Consider the following 16258-nt stretch of genomic DNA (forward strand, 5'->3'; position numbering starts at 1 on the left):
CCTTCATTTCAGTACATTTAATGTCCTTCGTAGCCCTTTATATTTTTGTGGGTGCATTTAAAGACAAGATTCTGAGAAAGGGTCCATAGGCTTCAAGGAGCTTTGTGCTCCCTGAAAAGGTTAAGAACCTCCAGTTTTAGTGGAAGTGAGCAGCTAAGGATTTTTTTGGGGGGGCATATCTCTTTGAAAGAAGGTAGTTTCATTTTGGACATCCCCCCTCAACACACACACACACACACACACACACACACACACACACACACTGGAGAGGTGACCCAGGGCTGACTGCCTCCAAATGACTCCTGTACCTGTGCTGTACTTGGGCATTCACATTTCCTTCTTCCTTAGCGTCTGTCTCCTGGGAAAAGACACTTACAGAGATTGAAGAGTTTAATATATCTCCCTCTCCCTCTCACTTTACAGAGACTCTGAGAGGGCATAAGCTGCAGCTGCAGCTGCCAAGGTCTGTGGGGTGCCTCTGGAGAGGGACGGGGGGGGGAATTATTGTGGGGGGGCCTTGATTTCAGGGGTACCGTGACCTTAGCACAGCTCTTCGGTGGTGAGGTAAGATGGCCCCATGCAGTAGCCCCTTGGAATAGATGCCCATTTCCCTAAAATAACACAAAAAACTCCCTAAAAACTCCCGGCTATTTAGTGCTTATGGCTAATGAGGAATGAACAAGAGGCTACAAACTGGGTCTTATAAGTAAGGGGGGGGTGATTTTATTTTAAGGTAAGAGGCTTTTTAACCAGCAAACTTGAAGACCTCAAATTATCTGCTGTTTCCGAACAAGGCCCTTGTCAGCTTAAGCCCCTCACTCATCCAGAGCCTTTCCTGGCAGTGGGACACCTACTTCTTGCCCTTCTCCACTCGGCTATAAGAGGCACCCCTGGGACATCCTTGTCCCCCTTCACCAGGCGGCCTTTGTGGGAACATTAAGTTCCCTCTTTTCCAGCAGCCCCATGACCAGAGTCAGGCAAGGACTCGGGGAAGGCAGGTGGGCATCCGGCTGCACTGAAGATTTCTCTATGCAGAGCAATAATTCTAAATGGATGGTGGCTTAGATTCGCTGTGAGTTATTTAACCAACAATGGATGTTTATGTATATTTTTTTAGAACTTGTATTTATTAACAGCCTGAAAAGGAGGAGGATGGGAAGATTTATACAGAAGGAGTAGGGAGTTAAAAGGGACAATTAGAGGAGCAGAAAGAGATATTGAACAAGGAATTGCAGAGGATATTTTAACGCACAATCAAAGGTTCTTGAGATATTCTCTGAGCAGACAGAAGGTAAAAGGGAAAATTGGCCCATTACGAACTGATGGTAGGGAATTGGTGACATGGGATAGAGTAATGGCTGATTGGTTAAACAGCTATTTAGAGGCTGACTTTTCAAAGAGAGGAAAGATGGGGCTGGAGCTGGGGTTGGGGAAGACTCACACAGGAGGGAGATAAACATAGGGAATGACTGAGCCCATTAAAGCCCTTTAGGGAAGAGGGAGACAATCTCCCGGGTTCCAAACTCGGCTGCACCCCTGAGAAGTGGGAGAAGGGAAAGAACCCTGTTGTTTTATTGCCGATGGTCCAAAATGAATGTTCAGACCACACGACTTCTAGCTGTAGTCAGTGCCTTTCCATTTAGAGGCCACTTTTCTTTTAGGCCTGAACACCCAAAATCAGGTCAGGGGCTATCCTCCATCCCCCTTCTAGGGAGATGGCTCCCATTTTCTCTATCGCCACTCCAGGGCTGTGCACCTCTTAAATCAATGCCCCCCTCCCTCTTGAGGCACCCTATAGGCTTCAGCAGCTGCAGCAGCAGCTTAGGCCCTCTCAGGGGCTCAATAAAGAGAGAGGGAGAGAGAGAGAGAGGAGGTTTTAAATCAACTTGTGCTGTGTAATGGACCCCTTTGGTGGTCTGACGGACCCCTTATGGGAATAATGTTTTTAAATGCATAAAATAAAATGCAGGGAATTCCAAAGGAAATCCATTGTATCAAAACACAGTTATCAATTTTTTTTAAGCAAATTTGTGCACTACTTTATAAGGCGATTGTTGTAAAGAGCAAAAATATATATAGGGGTGGGGGCACTCAATGGTGCAGTGGATAGAGGACCAGCCCTGAAGTCAGGGCTTGAATTCAAAATCCAGCCTCAGACAATTACTAGCTGTGTGATCCTGGGCAAGTCACTTAATCCCAATTGCCTCACCAAATAATAATAATAATAATGTCTCTATAGTGTTTTACAAATCTTAAAGCACTCTATAATAACATAGATGTAATATATATTATAATCAAAGCTCACTGTGATGATTAGCTTCCTGGCTCCAGATCCAGCTCTCTATCTACTTCCCCACACAGACTCTGCTCTAACCAGCCCCAGTGAACAGGCTTCTCCTAGACCATGTCTCCAAAACATGGCTAATGAAATTTGTTTGTCACGTCCATCCATATTTATAATGGCTTTTATTTTTCCTGCCTCCTCAGAGAATTTGAACAGAAAATAAAATTGAGTTAAAAAAGCAAACAAACATGTTGATGGACTCCTGTTGGAGGCTCTTGACAGTGACTTCATAGTATCGAGGATGGTGGCTGATGGTAGGCTGACAGGACATAGGCGAGCCTGCTTAGCATTCAATGCCCTTCCCAGTTTCACCTTTTCCTTCTAGCCAGGAGCCTCGGTTCCCTGCTTCCCACCCCTAGCACACACGTTCTCCCTCTGGGTCTTTGTTATGTCTTTTCTCTCGCCAGGAACACAAGGTGATGTTGAGGGTCCAGCCCAAGTGGGACCTCCTCCTTCTTTCTTGCCAGCCGGATTCACCCTCCTAAATGCCTCGGGCATTTGTCAAGGCAACTTTGTATTATTACCCATTTTGCTCAGGTCTTCTCACCTCACAGAGCCTGCAGGTCCCACAGATCTCACCCCTCTGAATCTCCCACAAGGCAGTGCTGCCTTGCCCTCAGCTCCATGGAAGATGCTCAGTCGAGTCAGACATCAGCCAGGGGCAGTTTGGGGCCTGGCTCCCAAGTGGCAGACAGCACTGAGCAGAAGAGGAATCCAGGGTATTCCTGGGAAGGGCTTTGGGTGCTCTTATTTATCCTATTCTTGATAAGGGGGCCAGGGAGGCTGGCAGACACACAAGTGCCTTTGATGGGTGGTCACCTGGGGGGAAGCAAAGGGAGCCAGAGGACTCTTCAAAGAGAGAGTCGTTAGCAAGCTCCACTTTGAGAAGCAGCAGGTGTCTGGGAATGGGGCTCTGGCCCGCATGGGTTTCTGGGGAGCAGTCCCGATTGGTTGGCCCAGGTGGAAGGCTCTGGCTAAAGAGAAGATGGAAGTATTGATGGTGAAATGCTGCCAAGTACCAGGGAGGGGAAGGGGTGGAGCCGGTGTACTCCTATGCATATGGAACCGAGGTGAGGGGCATCCCACAACCGAGCTAGGCCCCAGGAGGAAATGGGCAGAGCTATGGACGGCCGAAGAGGGAAGCTCCTGGACCTTTCGACCTATGGCTCTGAGGGGCCTATGGCCTCCAAGACCTTCCCCAGCACTATCCAAGCTCCCTTTTATGCTGTCTAATGAGGGAAAAGGTGGGAAAAAGAAAGCTTCAGATACCAGGAGGAGGTAGAGAGAGGGGGGCCAGAACACCACAGCTGGGAGAATTTTGAGGGGGTCCTGATGGATCCAGATTCGGGAACCCCAAGCTGTCGGCTCAGAGTCCTGCCCCAGGCAGCCAAGCTAGGGCCCACACCAAGAGCAGAAGAGGGTGGCAGCCCGGAGGAAGAAGCCCCCAGAATGGTGGGCGCTGGGCCCTACCCTATCAACCACTTTGTCATCCTCCTTGGGCTTGTTGGCAGTCCTCTCACTGTTGAGAATGTAAGCTATTGACTGACAAGTGATGTAATACACAGAGGAGTTGACTTTATTTCCGCTCCCTTTTAGAGGAAAAGCTACTAAAAATATAACTCGGGTTCTGGGCCCCACTGCCTCACCTCTAATAACATTCGGCCACGAGAGCCGGCCGGCTTGGTGGAGCTGGGTCATTTATAAAACATTAGCATCCCTTGTACTGACATTTCACTTTTCATATTACAGGACTTACCGAGTCTTTTTAAAAAAATTAATAAAGTGCTTATAGCCTTCATTTTCCCACAGAGGGCTTTGATGTCCAAAGTTGGAAATGAAATCAGGAACGTAACAATATCCTCTGGTTGTAAGGGATGGCAGGACTGTTGCTCTGCCACCGGTTAGAACACGGGGGATTCTCAGGGGGGTGATTAAAGACTGTAGATTATTTGTCCTGGCTCTTTGGGTCTCCCTTTAGTGGAAGGCTAATAGCCAGAGCTGAGGCAAACTAGTTCCTCCTGCCCTTGTCTTTGGGTATCTTTTCTTTTCTCTGAAGCCTTTAGCCTTGGAAGCACCTATCCTTGAACCTATATAAGAGGACTCTCTCCCTCCCTCACCCCCCTAGGCTTTTTCCAAGATTTCCTACTCAGCCTCCTAAAAGAGCCCCCGTTGCCCCAGGACGTGGCTGTCCCCTGCTAGCCATGGACACCCTCTGGAGTCCAGGAGCCTCAGCAGCAGAGCCAGCTGGTCCCGGGGCTTCTGGGAACAGGCCAGAGAGGAATCAGGACCAGCCTGTTCAGCAGAAGCAGTGCCGATCCAGCTCAGGCAGCGAGTGGGGAGTGAATCATGTTCTGTGCGAGGGAAGATCTGGAGAACAAGTGGTTTTTCTCTTTTTTTCCCCTTCCTTCTCTTGCTGTCCCTATGAGTCAACGTGCCCCTGTTCCACACGTCTCCGATCCACCAGCAAACGTGCCATTTTTTCTCAGAGCTGTGCCCAGGCTCTGCAGGCCCCACAGAAGCCCAGAGATCTGTCACTCCTTCAGGAATGTTGGGTTAGGAAATGAAAAACAGACCTTTCTTGTCCAAGATAAATTTTTTTTATTGTTTTTCTCTCCCTAATTGGATTCAGTGTTTCTTTCCTCTCACACCCTCTCTGATGGGGAAATTTGTGTTTGCTGTTTGTGCAAAATGCAGAAAAATATCATCAACCCTCATGTTTCGGGGACAGGGTGGTGATGGGGAGGTGGGGCTGTGCTAGGGAGTAGGGGGACGCTTCCACCGGGTATTGGGGTCAAGGATAGAAATGGACCCTCAAGCTCTATCCTCATGCTATTCCTTTCCCCATCTCCTAGCTATGGCAGGTTTTTCCATTCAGTATTCCTGATCCTAAAATCTCCTTAGTCTGTAAATCAGGAGACATAGCAAGTCTCAAGCAGAGTAAGAGTGAAGGCCCCTCTTCCTGGGCTCTGTCCTGCAGGGACCCCTTGAGTGCTAGGCCGGTATCTGAGGTCCCCACTACTGCTAGAGCCTTCCCCCAAGATGACTCCCAGGACTTACTCATCTTGAATGCAGTTATCCTACCTTTTATTCCTTTCCCCATCTCTTAGCTATGGCGGGTTATCCATTCAGTATTCCTGATCCTAAAGCTCCTTAGTCTATTCATCAGGAGACATATAAAGTCTCAAGCAGTGCAAGAGTGAAGGCCCCTCTTCCTGGGCTCTGTCCCGCTAGGTCCCCACTGGACCTTCCCTCCAGGGAAGGGATTCCCAGGACTTACTCATCTTGAATGTAGTCATTTGCATTTTCTCCTCCCCAATAGAATGTAAGCTCCTTGAGGGCAGGGCCCACATTTGCCTCCGCTCTCTCCCCAGGACTCAGCACAGTGATGCTGGACGATGATGGTCTCCCTGCCCTCCTGTGTGATGCTTTTTAAGGACAGCCACCATTGGGTTAGTCTTTAAGCCCCTCTTCTCTTGCTCAACTCATTGGTGAATTCTAAGCTAGCTACACTGTCCACACCTGTTGGACTAACACTGTTTAAAACGGCTTCACTCTTCAGTTGATAAACAAAACAAGCCTTTTCCTTTCCCCCTCCTCACTCAATTCTTTCCCTAGGGGCCTGGTTCATTAGGAAGCCCACAAGCTGTTGGATTTTCTTTCCCCTCCGGGCACAGAAGTTGCTCCAGGAGGTGTGAGGGGGTGTTGGGGGAGGGGAGGTAGATGGGAATTCATTGCATATAAAAAGTGCCCTAAGCCACTAAGAACATTGGTCCCCTGAAGCGCCTCTTGCCACCTTCCAATCCCTCCACAACCCCCCCCCCCAAACCTTGGACAGAGCCAGGGTCCGGTTTTATAAGTATGGCTACCAAGTTTTTCTAGACCAAAAAAAAAAAAATTTCGTAGAACTTTTTCCCCACTAAAAATTCACCAATACAATCCTTAGTTTCAGCAGGTATCATTTCCATATAGTTTATAAACATGATATAAGATGTACAGTTCGATAACTGAAGGGGGAGGGCCTGTGCATTTATATATATAGAAAGAGAGAGAGTATATATATAAGTGAACAGTTAGGGAGCCCCACCTCCTGCAAGTGCTTCTGGGAAGTTCGGAATGCCGGCCCCCCACAACCTTTCCTTTGGTAGCGGCTCCTCGGAGCCCAGCGTTCCAGCTCCAAGGCCGGCCTTGCCTGAGACACAGGAAGTGCGCGCGGCCCGGGCCCCTCGGGGCCGAAGGGGGGCCAAGGGGGGCGCGCGGGAGGCGTGGGCCCGCTCGGGACTTCTCTCGCGATGTCTTGCTCCGTCCCAGAAGGGTGGGGGCCTTTCGGACCCCTTTAAAATGACAGGATTTGGTAGCGAGCCCAGCTCCCGTCTGTGTGTGTCCAGTTGTTGCTAATGGAGGATTAGCCTGTGTCTTTTTTGATGTTGTTTTTTGATCTCCTCCCTTGGGTTGGCAGTTTCAGTGGGTGCTGGGCCATTGGTGGCAGCTGGGTTGGTAACGCCTCTGATCCCCTTCCACCGTGGGGGCTGTACAGTTCGGGCTGGATAATCCACCGGGCGGTGGGCCGACCGAAGCCTCCGCCATGCTTTCCCCGGAACCGGCAAATCCTCCGCGTAGAAAAAAAGAAAAAAGAAATTCTGTTCCTTTGTAGATAGGTGGCAGTGCCCCGCGCCAGCCGCCCCTCCCCCCCGGCCGTCAGCGCAGGGTGACCGCCAGCACCAGGATCCAGGCCAGGAGCGAGGCCCGGAGAGCGCTGCCCCGGGAGGCCTGCTGCACGCCGCTGGGCGACAGGATGGGGGTCCTCCGGGCGCACTTGCCCTTCTTTTTGGGGCGGGCCGTGGGCATCATGTCGAAGCCGAACTTGTGGTGGTAGTCGGGCACGTAGTCCGGGAGCTCGTGGCCATTTTTGCGGGCGCCCCCGGGCCCGGCCTTGGAGATCTGGTTGCGGTTTCTGTAGCTGGTGCAGTTCTTGCCGGGCTTCCGGGGGCCCGGGCGGGCGCCGGGCGGGGGGCCGTGCGGGCCGGGCTGGGGGCCCTTCTCCTTGGGGTGGGCGGGGTGGTGCTCCTTGCGCGCCGCCCGGTCCGTGGTGCTGAGGGTGTGCGATTTGAGCTGGTGCAGGGACTCAGCCCCCGTACAGTTCCTGAAGTCGTGGGCCTGGAGCAGCTTCAGGTCCCGGCCCTGCATGGGCTCGGGGGACGCGCAGAGCACGCTGGAGCTGGAGCCCCGGAACCTCCGCAGCCATTCCCACAGCGAGCGGGCGCGGCAGCCGCAGTCCCAGGGGTTGCCGTTGAGGCGCAGGAACTCCAGGGCGCCCAGGTAGGTGAGGCAGTCCCCCTGCAGCTCGGAGAGGCTGTTGTTGAAGAGGAACAGGGTGGTGAGCCTCTGCAGGTCGTGGAAGGCCCGCGGCTGCACCAGCTGCAGCTGGTTCTCGTGCAGGAGCAGCCGGTCCAGGTTGACCAGGCCCCGGAAGGTGTTGTGGGTGAGTTTCCAGAGCTTGTTGCCGTGGAGGAACAGGTGGCTGAGATTGACGAGGTCCACGAAGGTGTCGTCCTGGAGGAACTCGATGTGATTGTCCTGCAGGTAGAGATACTGGAGGTTGTGGAGGCCGCCGAAGATGCCGGCAGGCAGGGAGCCCAGGCCGCACTTGTACAGGTAGAGCGCGTGCAGCTTGGCCAGGCCCTGGAAGGTCTCGGGCGCCAGCGTGCGCAGGTGCCGGTTGTCCCCGAGGTCCAGCTCCTCCAGGTGCACGAAGCCCCGGAAGGTGTCGGGGTCGATGAAGGTGATGTTGTTGGAGTAGATCCACAGGGTGACCATGGAGGGGCTGAAGTGGCCGGGGAGCAGGAAGCCGATCTGGTTATTCTGCAGGAAGATGCGCTCGCTGTCCTCGGGGATGCCCTCGGGGATGGCGGCGAAATTGTGCGCCTGGCAGCTGACCGTCATGGGCGCGGGGTAGCACACGCAGTCCACCGGGCAGCCCACGCCCGCCTGGAGCTCCAGACCGCAAAGGACCAGGAACAACTTCACATAGTGACCTGTGCCGAGACACGAGAGCCGGGTCAGGGGGCTCGCGAGAGGGCAGGAAAGAGAGAGGGGGCTTGAGGGCGGGAAGGTAGAGAGGGCCTGAGGGCGGAGAAGGCGGGGGGCCTGAGGGCGGAGGAACTGGAAAGACCCGGGAAAGTAGAGGGGGCCGAAGAGTGGAGGCTGGGAGGACTAAGAAGGTAGAGGGGGCCTGAGGGCGGGGCTCGGGAGAGGGCGGGAAGGTAGAGGGGGCTGACTGCAGGAGGAGGGACGGGAGAGGGCCGGGAAGGTAGAGAGGGCCTGAGGGCGGAGAAGGGGGGGGCCTGAGGGCGGGGCTTGGGAGAGGACGGGGAAAGGTGTGGGGGCCTGAGGGCAGGGAAAGTATGGATAACTGAGGGCGGGGAGCTGGACTCCCCTGCGGGTGTGGGGGCGCGGAGAGGTACGGAGCTCCCTTCCCGGAGAACCTACCCTCTTGCCCCGGGCACTGGCTCAGTTACTTAGCGCTCACTTGCCCACATTTAAGTCATCGGGCCTATCCTTCCTTTGCTTTAGTGCCCAGAGTCCCCAAATGGGGCGGGAGGTGGTCAGAGGTTTGAGCTAGGCGGGAACTTGGCCGTCAGGTAAAATGGAGGAAACATGAGAGAAAGAAGATACAGGTTTCCGAAGGTGGGCATGGACCAGATGTGCCCACCCCACGCTGAAATGGGTAAGGCACCAGGCCTCTCCACCAGGCCCAAGGCTCCTTGTGAACAATTCTCCAGCCTTTAGCCTTGTGGGGAAGTCTCAGGGCTGCAGAAGCTAAGATGGAGAAGGACGCTTAATAATCATGGGATCCAGTCCGTCCCCAGCATCTCTCTTAGTTTCTGGGGTGGGAAGGGAAAGGCCTGAGCAGAGAATTGTCCCTTAATTATTCCCCTCTTCCTCCACCCTCAGTCCCCATCTGAAGCCTCTGCAGGTGGTCCCTTTGTGATTGAGGAGAAGCAGGCCATCCATAGTCTCAGCTATGCGAACGTTAGGGTGAGGATGGAGGAGAACAGGGCCCCTGAGGAGCGAGAAATAGGCCAAAGCCATGGAGATGAAGCTGCTGGTCCCCATGACTTCTAAGCCTGGCAGGAGCCCCCCACCCCAGCTGACTCCTGGCCCCATTGCCAGCCCCCGGGGCTCATCCTTGGTCACAAATAAATCAGGGGAAGAATGTTAAAGGAGCAGAAAAGATGGGGGAGCCCAGATGAACAGGAGGGTGCTTACCACTAGCAGGGATGGAGGATGGCTGACCCTCAGAAACAGCTGCTGTCTCCCAGCGTCCCTGACGCTACTGCCTCTCCCACTTTCCCCTGGGCCACTTTCCCCTCCCCATCTTAGCCTTTGTTTTCCCTTCCCATGCTCCCTGACCCCAATGGGCCGTGCCCCAGCGCTCCATTTCCCCGGATGCTCAGCCTCCTCGCTGGCCCTGGCTGTGATGAGCACTTGCCCCTGTCCAGAGCACTTCCTCTGTAGCTCTTTCCCTAATTGGGCATTAATTAGGCATTCGTTAATGGATCCTTAAAATAATTTATTTTCGGATGTGTCCAGCCTGTGGTCTGATAATAGCCCTACGCTCATTATTAGCCCAGCCTCATTACAAATGTTCATCATTACCTACTCCTTTCTAGGGTGGATCAGCGGTCAGTGTAAGTGGAGATCTCCTCCCATTGCATTATTAATGAAGGAGGGCGCTTTCTCTCCACAGAATTTCCTCCTTAGGCAGCTTGGGGGGGGGGAAAGGGGTGGCTTTCAGGACCTTTGTCTCACTCTCCATCCCCCACCCCAGCGCGAATAACATAAGAGCAGCTCGCGTTCAATGGCGGGTCAGAAGGCGCAGAAGCCTTTGAGGGGCCCGGGGAGGTGGGAAGGGCTGGAGTGTGACATCCATCTCCATTTCACGATGAGAACCCCCGGCATTTATTTAGTTCTTGTCGCCAGGCCCTAAACTCTGCCCTGCCGGACTCCACGTGTGGCTCTATTTGCCACAAATGCCACGCCTGGAATTAAGGGTTTCATTGGCGGAGATGAGGCTCCAGGTCCCGGGACTGCACTCCCCCCTGCCCAGGGATCCCTAGCCCTCCTTCAAGGCTCTGCTCTAACTCCGCCCCCGTCCTCGTGCTAATCAGCGTTCTTCCGCGGAAACGGCTTTGGGTCGGCCTTGTCTGAGTGGGGAAGGGCCGGCCGTGGAGCTGGGAAGAACTTTGTTCCAGGCCCGGGTCGGCCGTGTACGATGGGAAACCTCAGTTTCTCTTAGTTCTCAGAGCGGGCGGCTGCCTGCAGTGTTGAAGGGAGTTTCTTTACCCGGAGTCTCTCCTCCGTGAACGTCCGTCCCTCTCCGTGTATGTGTTAACGCCACTGGGGACGCTAGTTTTTGCCTGTCTCTCCAGTGCCTGCTTCACTCCTGGCAATTCTTTGGTGTCTAATAAATGTTGGATGAATGAATGAATAACTGCCTGGAGCACAGGTTTTGCCGACTCCGGATCTAGCTCTCCGTATCTCCCCCTCACGGCTCTCTCCGAGTTCTGACATTTAAGATCTGTGCATTTATAGAAGGGGATGGGCAGGAACTTCACTGGAACAGGGGACTCCCACGTCCGGCGCAAGTCAGCGGCTTCTGGGAGGCAAATTAGGGGACTCAGGGTCACACGGAATCAGGCCTGGTGGGGGCTAACTGCAGCCATTGCTAGGGGTCTCTGCTTGTCTGCCCTCCTTCCCTAAGGGCTCCCTCAGGAAGGCTGCCCCGTGCCCACCCCTGGTGCTCGATGATACCATCCCAGCCTAATGGGGGCGGGGGCGGAAGAACCATTCCAAAAAGCCATCCGGTTCCTTTCCTCCCCATCCCCCCCATGCTGTGTCCATGGGACGGACCGAGCTGGGGACTTGAGTATCTGAGCCCCTGAGTTCTCCCTGGTATCCCTCATGATTGGGAAAGCTGTCCATCCTCTCTCCTTGGATGGAAGATATTGAGCCAGTGGCACTCCCCGCCCCACCCCCACCTTCTTTTCCCTTCCTGGGATCTCTGGGGCTCTCATCGGGCACAACGACCTTCCCAGGGAGGGCCAGCCCCGGCAGACCGGAAGGTGCGGGGTGCCAGGGTGAGGGGCAGGGGCCAAACCTTATTGTTCTCCCCTCTGTCTGCTTCCATCTTTTCCTCCTTCTCTCCTTCCTTCCCTCCATCCTTCCATCCTTCCCTCCTTCTATCCTTCCTTCCTTCCCTCCATCCTTCCCTCCTTCTATCCTTCCTTCCTTCCCTCCATCCTTCTCTCCTTCTATCCTTCCTTCCTTCCCTCCATCCTTCCCTCCCACCCTTCCTTCCAGCACTCTTCCCTCCTTTTATCCTCTCCTCCATCCTTCCCCCCGGCCTCCCTCCCTTTCTCCCCCCCTGTGCTCGGCCCCGCCGGCTCCAGGCCCTGCCCTCCGCTGTGGGCCTCTCGGCTCCCGCTGCCGCCCCCCTCGTTTGCTGCAAACGGGCTCGTAAATAAGTGACAGCTCCCAGCTGTTGGGAGTTATGGGCTCCCAGAGAGTGACAGCTGCTTCCCGTCCCCCTCCCCCCGCCCGCCGTCCCCCGCTCCCGCCAACCGAACGTTTCCAGCCCATAAAAATCATCGCAGATCATTGGCTCTGTGCATAATCGGGTTAAGGCGGCCAACTCGCAGCTTCGGGAAGCTGGGGGGCAGCGCGGGCTTTTCTGGGGGCGGCCGGGCCGGGGACGGAGCAGGGCGGGGCGGGGGAGGAACATCGGGCAGCTCCCGCCCTCCCCCTCAACTGCTTCCGAGCTGGGAGGGGCCTTGGAGATCTTCCAAAGCCCCGATTTTACAACCCGAGAAACTGAGGGTCAGCAGTTTGCCCAAAGTCCCAGGCTCTTAGTGGCGGAGCCCGGATTGGCGCGCGCGCGCAAACACACACACACACACACACACACTCACTCACACACACTCACATACACACTCACTCACACACACTCACACACACATTCACACACATACACACTCACACATACATACACTCACACACACACTCGCACACACACACACTCACATACACACACACACTCACACACATACACTCATACACACACTCACACACACTCATACAGACACACTCACACTCGCACACACACATATTCACACACACTCACATACACACATACATACACACACTCACACACACACACTCACATACACTCACACACACTCACACATACATACACACATTCACACACACTCACATACACACACACACTCACACATACATACACACACACTCATACACACACACTCACACACACACACTCACACACACACTCACATTCACACACACATACACACACTCACACACACTCACACACACTCATACACTCACACTCACATACACACACACTCACATTCACACACATACACACACTCACACACACTCACACACACTCACATACACACATACACTCACACACACACATTCATACACACACATTCACACACACTCACATACACACATACACTCACACATACATACACACACTCACACACACTCATACACACACATGCACACACTCACACACACTCGCACACACACTCACACACATACACTCACACATACATACACACACTCACATACACACACACTCACATTCACACACACACACACTCGCACACACACACACACACACACTCACACACACACACATACACACACACACCAGGGCAAACCACAAAGCTGTCAGGATTTGAATCCATACCAGCTGACACCAAATCCGACGCAGCCGTCTCCTAGGACACACACAGCCGCAAGTGCGTTTCAAGGTCATCCATTCCGAGCAGCCCCGCTCCGAGCCCTCCCCAAGGCTCGCCCCCCGCGGTCCTTGCTGGGAGACCTCCAGTCACTGGCAGCTAATCAGCCCTCGAGGCGGTCGCTCCCCCCTGGGCCAGACCAGAGACCGAGCAGTGTCCGCGGAGCTCAAGCTCCTTCCGCAGACACGGACAATGCAATTCGAGGAACAATAAGCGCCGCCCGGCTACCGGAGCCCCGGGCTGGTCACTGGGGAGAGGAAAGATCCCCAAGTCCGGGCCCTGCCCTCCTCTACTTCACGGTCTGATACAGGGCTGGAAAGACCTGGAAGGTGGTCGAGCCCTGCTTTCCAACCATTTCCTTTTTTTCCCCCCTGAGGCTGGGGTTAAGTGACTTGCCCAGGGTCACCCAGCTAGGACGTGTTAAGTGTCTGAGTCAGATTAGAACTCGGCTCCTCCTGACTTCAGGGCTGGTGCTCTGTCCACTGCGCCCCCTAGCTGCCCCTTTCCAGCCATGTCCACAAAAGCCTCCTCGCCGCCCCCCAAGTCTGCCTTTGTCCCTGAATGGGAAGCGCCTCCGCATCCCTCGGCCTCTCCCCGCAACCGCCGCCACATCGCAAGCTCCCAGAGGGCAGGAGTTGGCCCCGCTTTTCCTTTTGCTTAACGGAGAGCTGGTGCGCGTGAACGCAATAAAAGCTTTTTCGTTCTTTCATTCATCCCTGCATCTGTCCAATGAAACTCCTCTTACAGAACAATCAATCAATTAACAAGCATTTATTGAGTGTTTACTACGTAGCAGACACTGTGCTAAGCACTGAAAACACAGAGAAAGGTCCCACAATCCCGGCACGGAATGGCGCAGAGAGTCAGTGCTGGGAATTCAAATCCGGTCTCAGACACTGCGGGGTGACCTTGGGCCAGTCCCTTAACCCAGTCCGCCTCGCTCTCCTCCTCTGTCAAATGAGCTGGGAAAGGAAACGGCAAACACCGGTATTTTTGCCAGGAAAACTCCGAATGTGAACAACAAAAACTTTTATCCAATGCTTTGCAAGCCTTGGAAGCTTTCAGAAAAGGAAAAAGTCACTAACCTTATGAGATGGACTGTGATCATGGGAACCGAGACTCAGAAAGGTGGACGATCTGCCCCTCTGGTCACCCGGGACCGTTTGTTTGTAGCTTCCAGTCCAGGACAACTCCCCAAGGTCAAGGTTTACCTATCCCTTGTTTAAGAAACCCACGCTCCTAAAGGGCTGCTCTGACTGGGTCACTCATCTGCTCAAGTAGCTTCAATGGCTCCCTGTTGCCTTTAAAGAATAAGATACAAACTCCTGTATCTGGCATTTAAAGCCTTCCACAAGTTGGCTCCGACCTAGCTTTCCAAGAGAATTTACATATTACTCTTCCTCCTACACTCAAATTTTCAGCCAAATGGGCCTACCTACTGTTCCCTGTACAGAACGCTCTTCCCGTCTCAGCGGCTTTGTACAAGGCTGGGGCCCTTTGTGGCAGCTTCTTCCTCTTCCAACCTCCAGCCCCCATTTAAGTTCAGCTCAAAGGCCGCCTCTTCCCAGAGGTCATCCTTGATTCCCCCTGTTAAATGTCCCTCTCTAAATCACTCTGTACTTCTTCTCTGGTGTAAATGGCAAGTTTTCTCTCCTACGAATGCGCTGAATCACCCTGTGGTAGGAACAATGACTTCTAGAGCAAGTCTCTAGTGTGTAGGCTGGATAAGGGATTATTATTTCCCCCCTAAAAGGCAGGGAAGCCCAACTGAAGACGGGATTGAGGCTCAGCATGGCAGCATCCCTAAGGACATCAAAGGCCAACCCCGGAGAGGAATCAGGACTCCCTCAGCCAGCGCACCCTGCCAGCTACCCTGACCTTCATGGAGACAAGAAAGACCCCTCTCCACCCAAATTCGGTAAATCTTTTATTAACTGTCAAGTATCTCATTTCATTCAGGCCTGGCCTATAACAATGCAGGAATAATAAAAATAATAATAATATCTAGTATTTATGTACTTTATATATATATATACATATATATATAATATTTATATACTTTTAGGTTTGCAAAACACTATACAAACATAAAACCTTGAGAGAAAGATGCTATTATTATCCCCATTCTATGGATGAGGAAACTGAGGCAAATCAAAGAATCCTCCAGTTAGTGAGTGTCTGAGTTAAGATTTGAGCTCAGTTCTTCCTGACTCCAGATCAGTACCCAGCACAATGCCAGGCACATAAGAGTCATTCAATAAATGTGGAAGACCCAGGTCCCATCTGCCTCTTATACGTCACTTTGCTTTTTGAGTTGCAGTTTCCTCTTAATATTCTTCAAAATGGGAGTCATAGGATCATTGATAGAGACTTGGATCTGGTCTAACCCTCTCATTTTACAGTGAAAGAAACTGAGGTTGGGGGAAGTCAAATCAGACCCAGTGGGTAGGGAGCAGCCCAGCTGAGATTCGAACCTGGGTCCTCGGACTGCAGAGACAGATCTCACTACACTGGTGTCGAATGATTTATACTCCAATGAGACAAGGTGGAGAGCTTGACGGGCGTTCTAGCTCTCTATAAACACCAATTATTATTAGGAGGCAGCAGGGCTCACATTCTGCCGGCACAACCTCCCTCCCAGTGCTCGGGTCACCTCCATCCCTCTGGGACAGGACGTATCTGTCTGTCTCTCAGGCTCTGTCTGTTTCTATCTCCTATCTCTGCTTCTTTTTGTTTCTTTTCTCTCTGTGTCTATCTCCTTCTGTCTCTTTGTTTCTGTTTCTTCTCTCTCTGCCTCTGCCTCTCTCTTCTCCCTTTGTCTCTTGTCTCTTTTTGTGTCTTCTATCTCCTTTTTATTTCTCTGTGCATCTCTCTCTCTCTCTCTCTCTCTCTCTCTCTCTCTCTCTCTCTCTCTCTCTCTCTCTCTCTCTCTCTCTCTCTCTCTCTCTCTCCCTCCCTCCCTCCCTCCCTCCCTCCCTCCCTCCCTCCCTCCCTCCCTCCCTCCCTCCCTCCCTCTCTCTCTCTCTCTCTCTCTCTCTCTCTCTCTCTCCCTGTCTCCCTGTCTCTGTCTCTTCTATCTCTTGTC

The 16258-nt window shown here is 53.2% G+C and overlaps 1 protein-coding gene across 1 annotated transcript in view; it reads right to left on the reverse strand.

Moving 5' to 3' along the window:
- Positions 1 to 6283: 6283 nt before the first annotated feature.
- RTN4RL1 (reticulon 4 receptor like 1) overlaps positions 6284 to 16258 on the reverse strand; it is a 130394-nt gene continuing 120419 nt past the window's right edge. Inside the window, exon 2 of the mRNA XM_074263867.1 lies at positions 6284 to 8376. Within this exon, the coding sequence (XP_074119968.1) occupies positions 7040 to 8376 (1337 nt within the window). The 3' untranslated portion in view covers positions 6284 to 7039. The remainder of the gene's footprint in view (positions 8377 to 16258) is intronic.

Source organism: Sminthopsis crassicaudata, chromosome 4 (genome assembly GCF_048593235.1).
Source record: "Sminthopsis crassicaudata isolate SCR6 chromosome 4, ASM4859323v1, whole genome shotgun sequence".
In the NCBI taxonomy this organism is placed as follows: domain Eukaryota; kingdom Metazoa; phylum Chordata; class Mammalia; order Dasyuromorphia; family Dasyuridae; genus Sminthopsis; species Sminthopsis crassicaudata.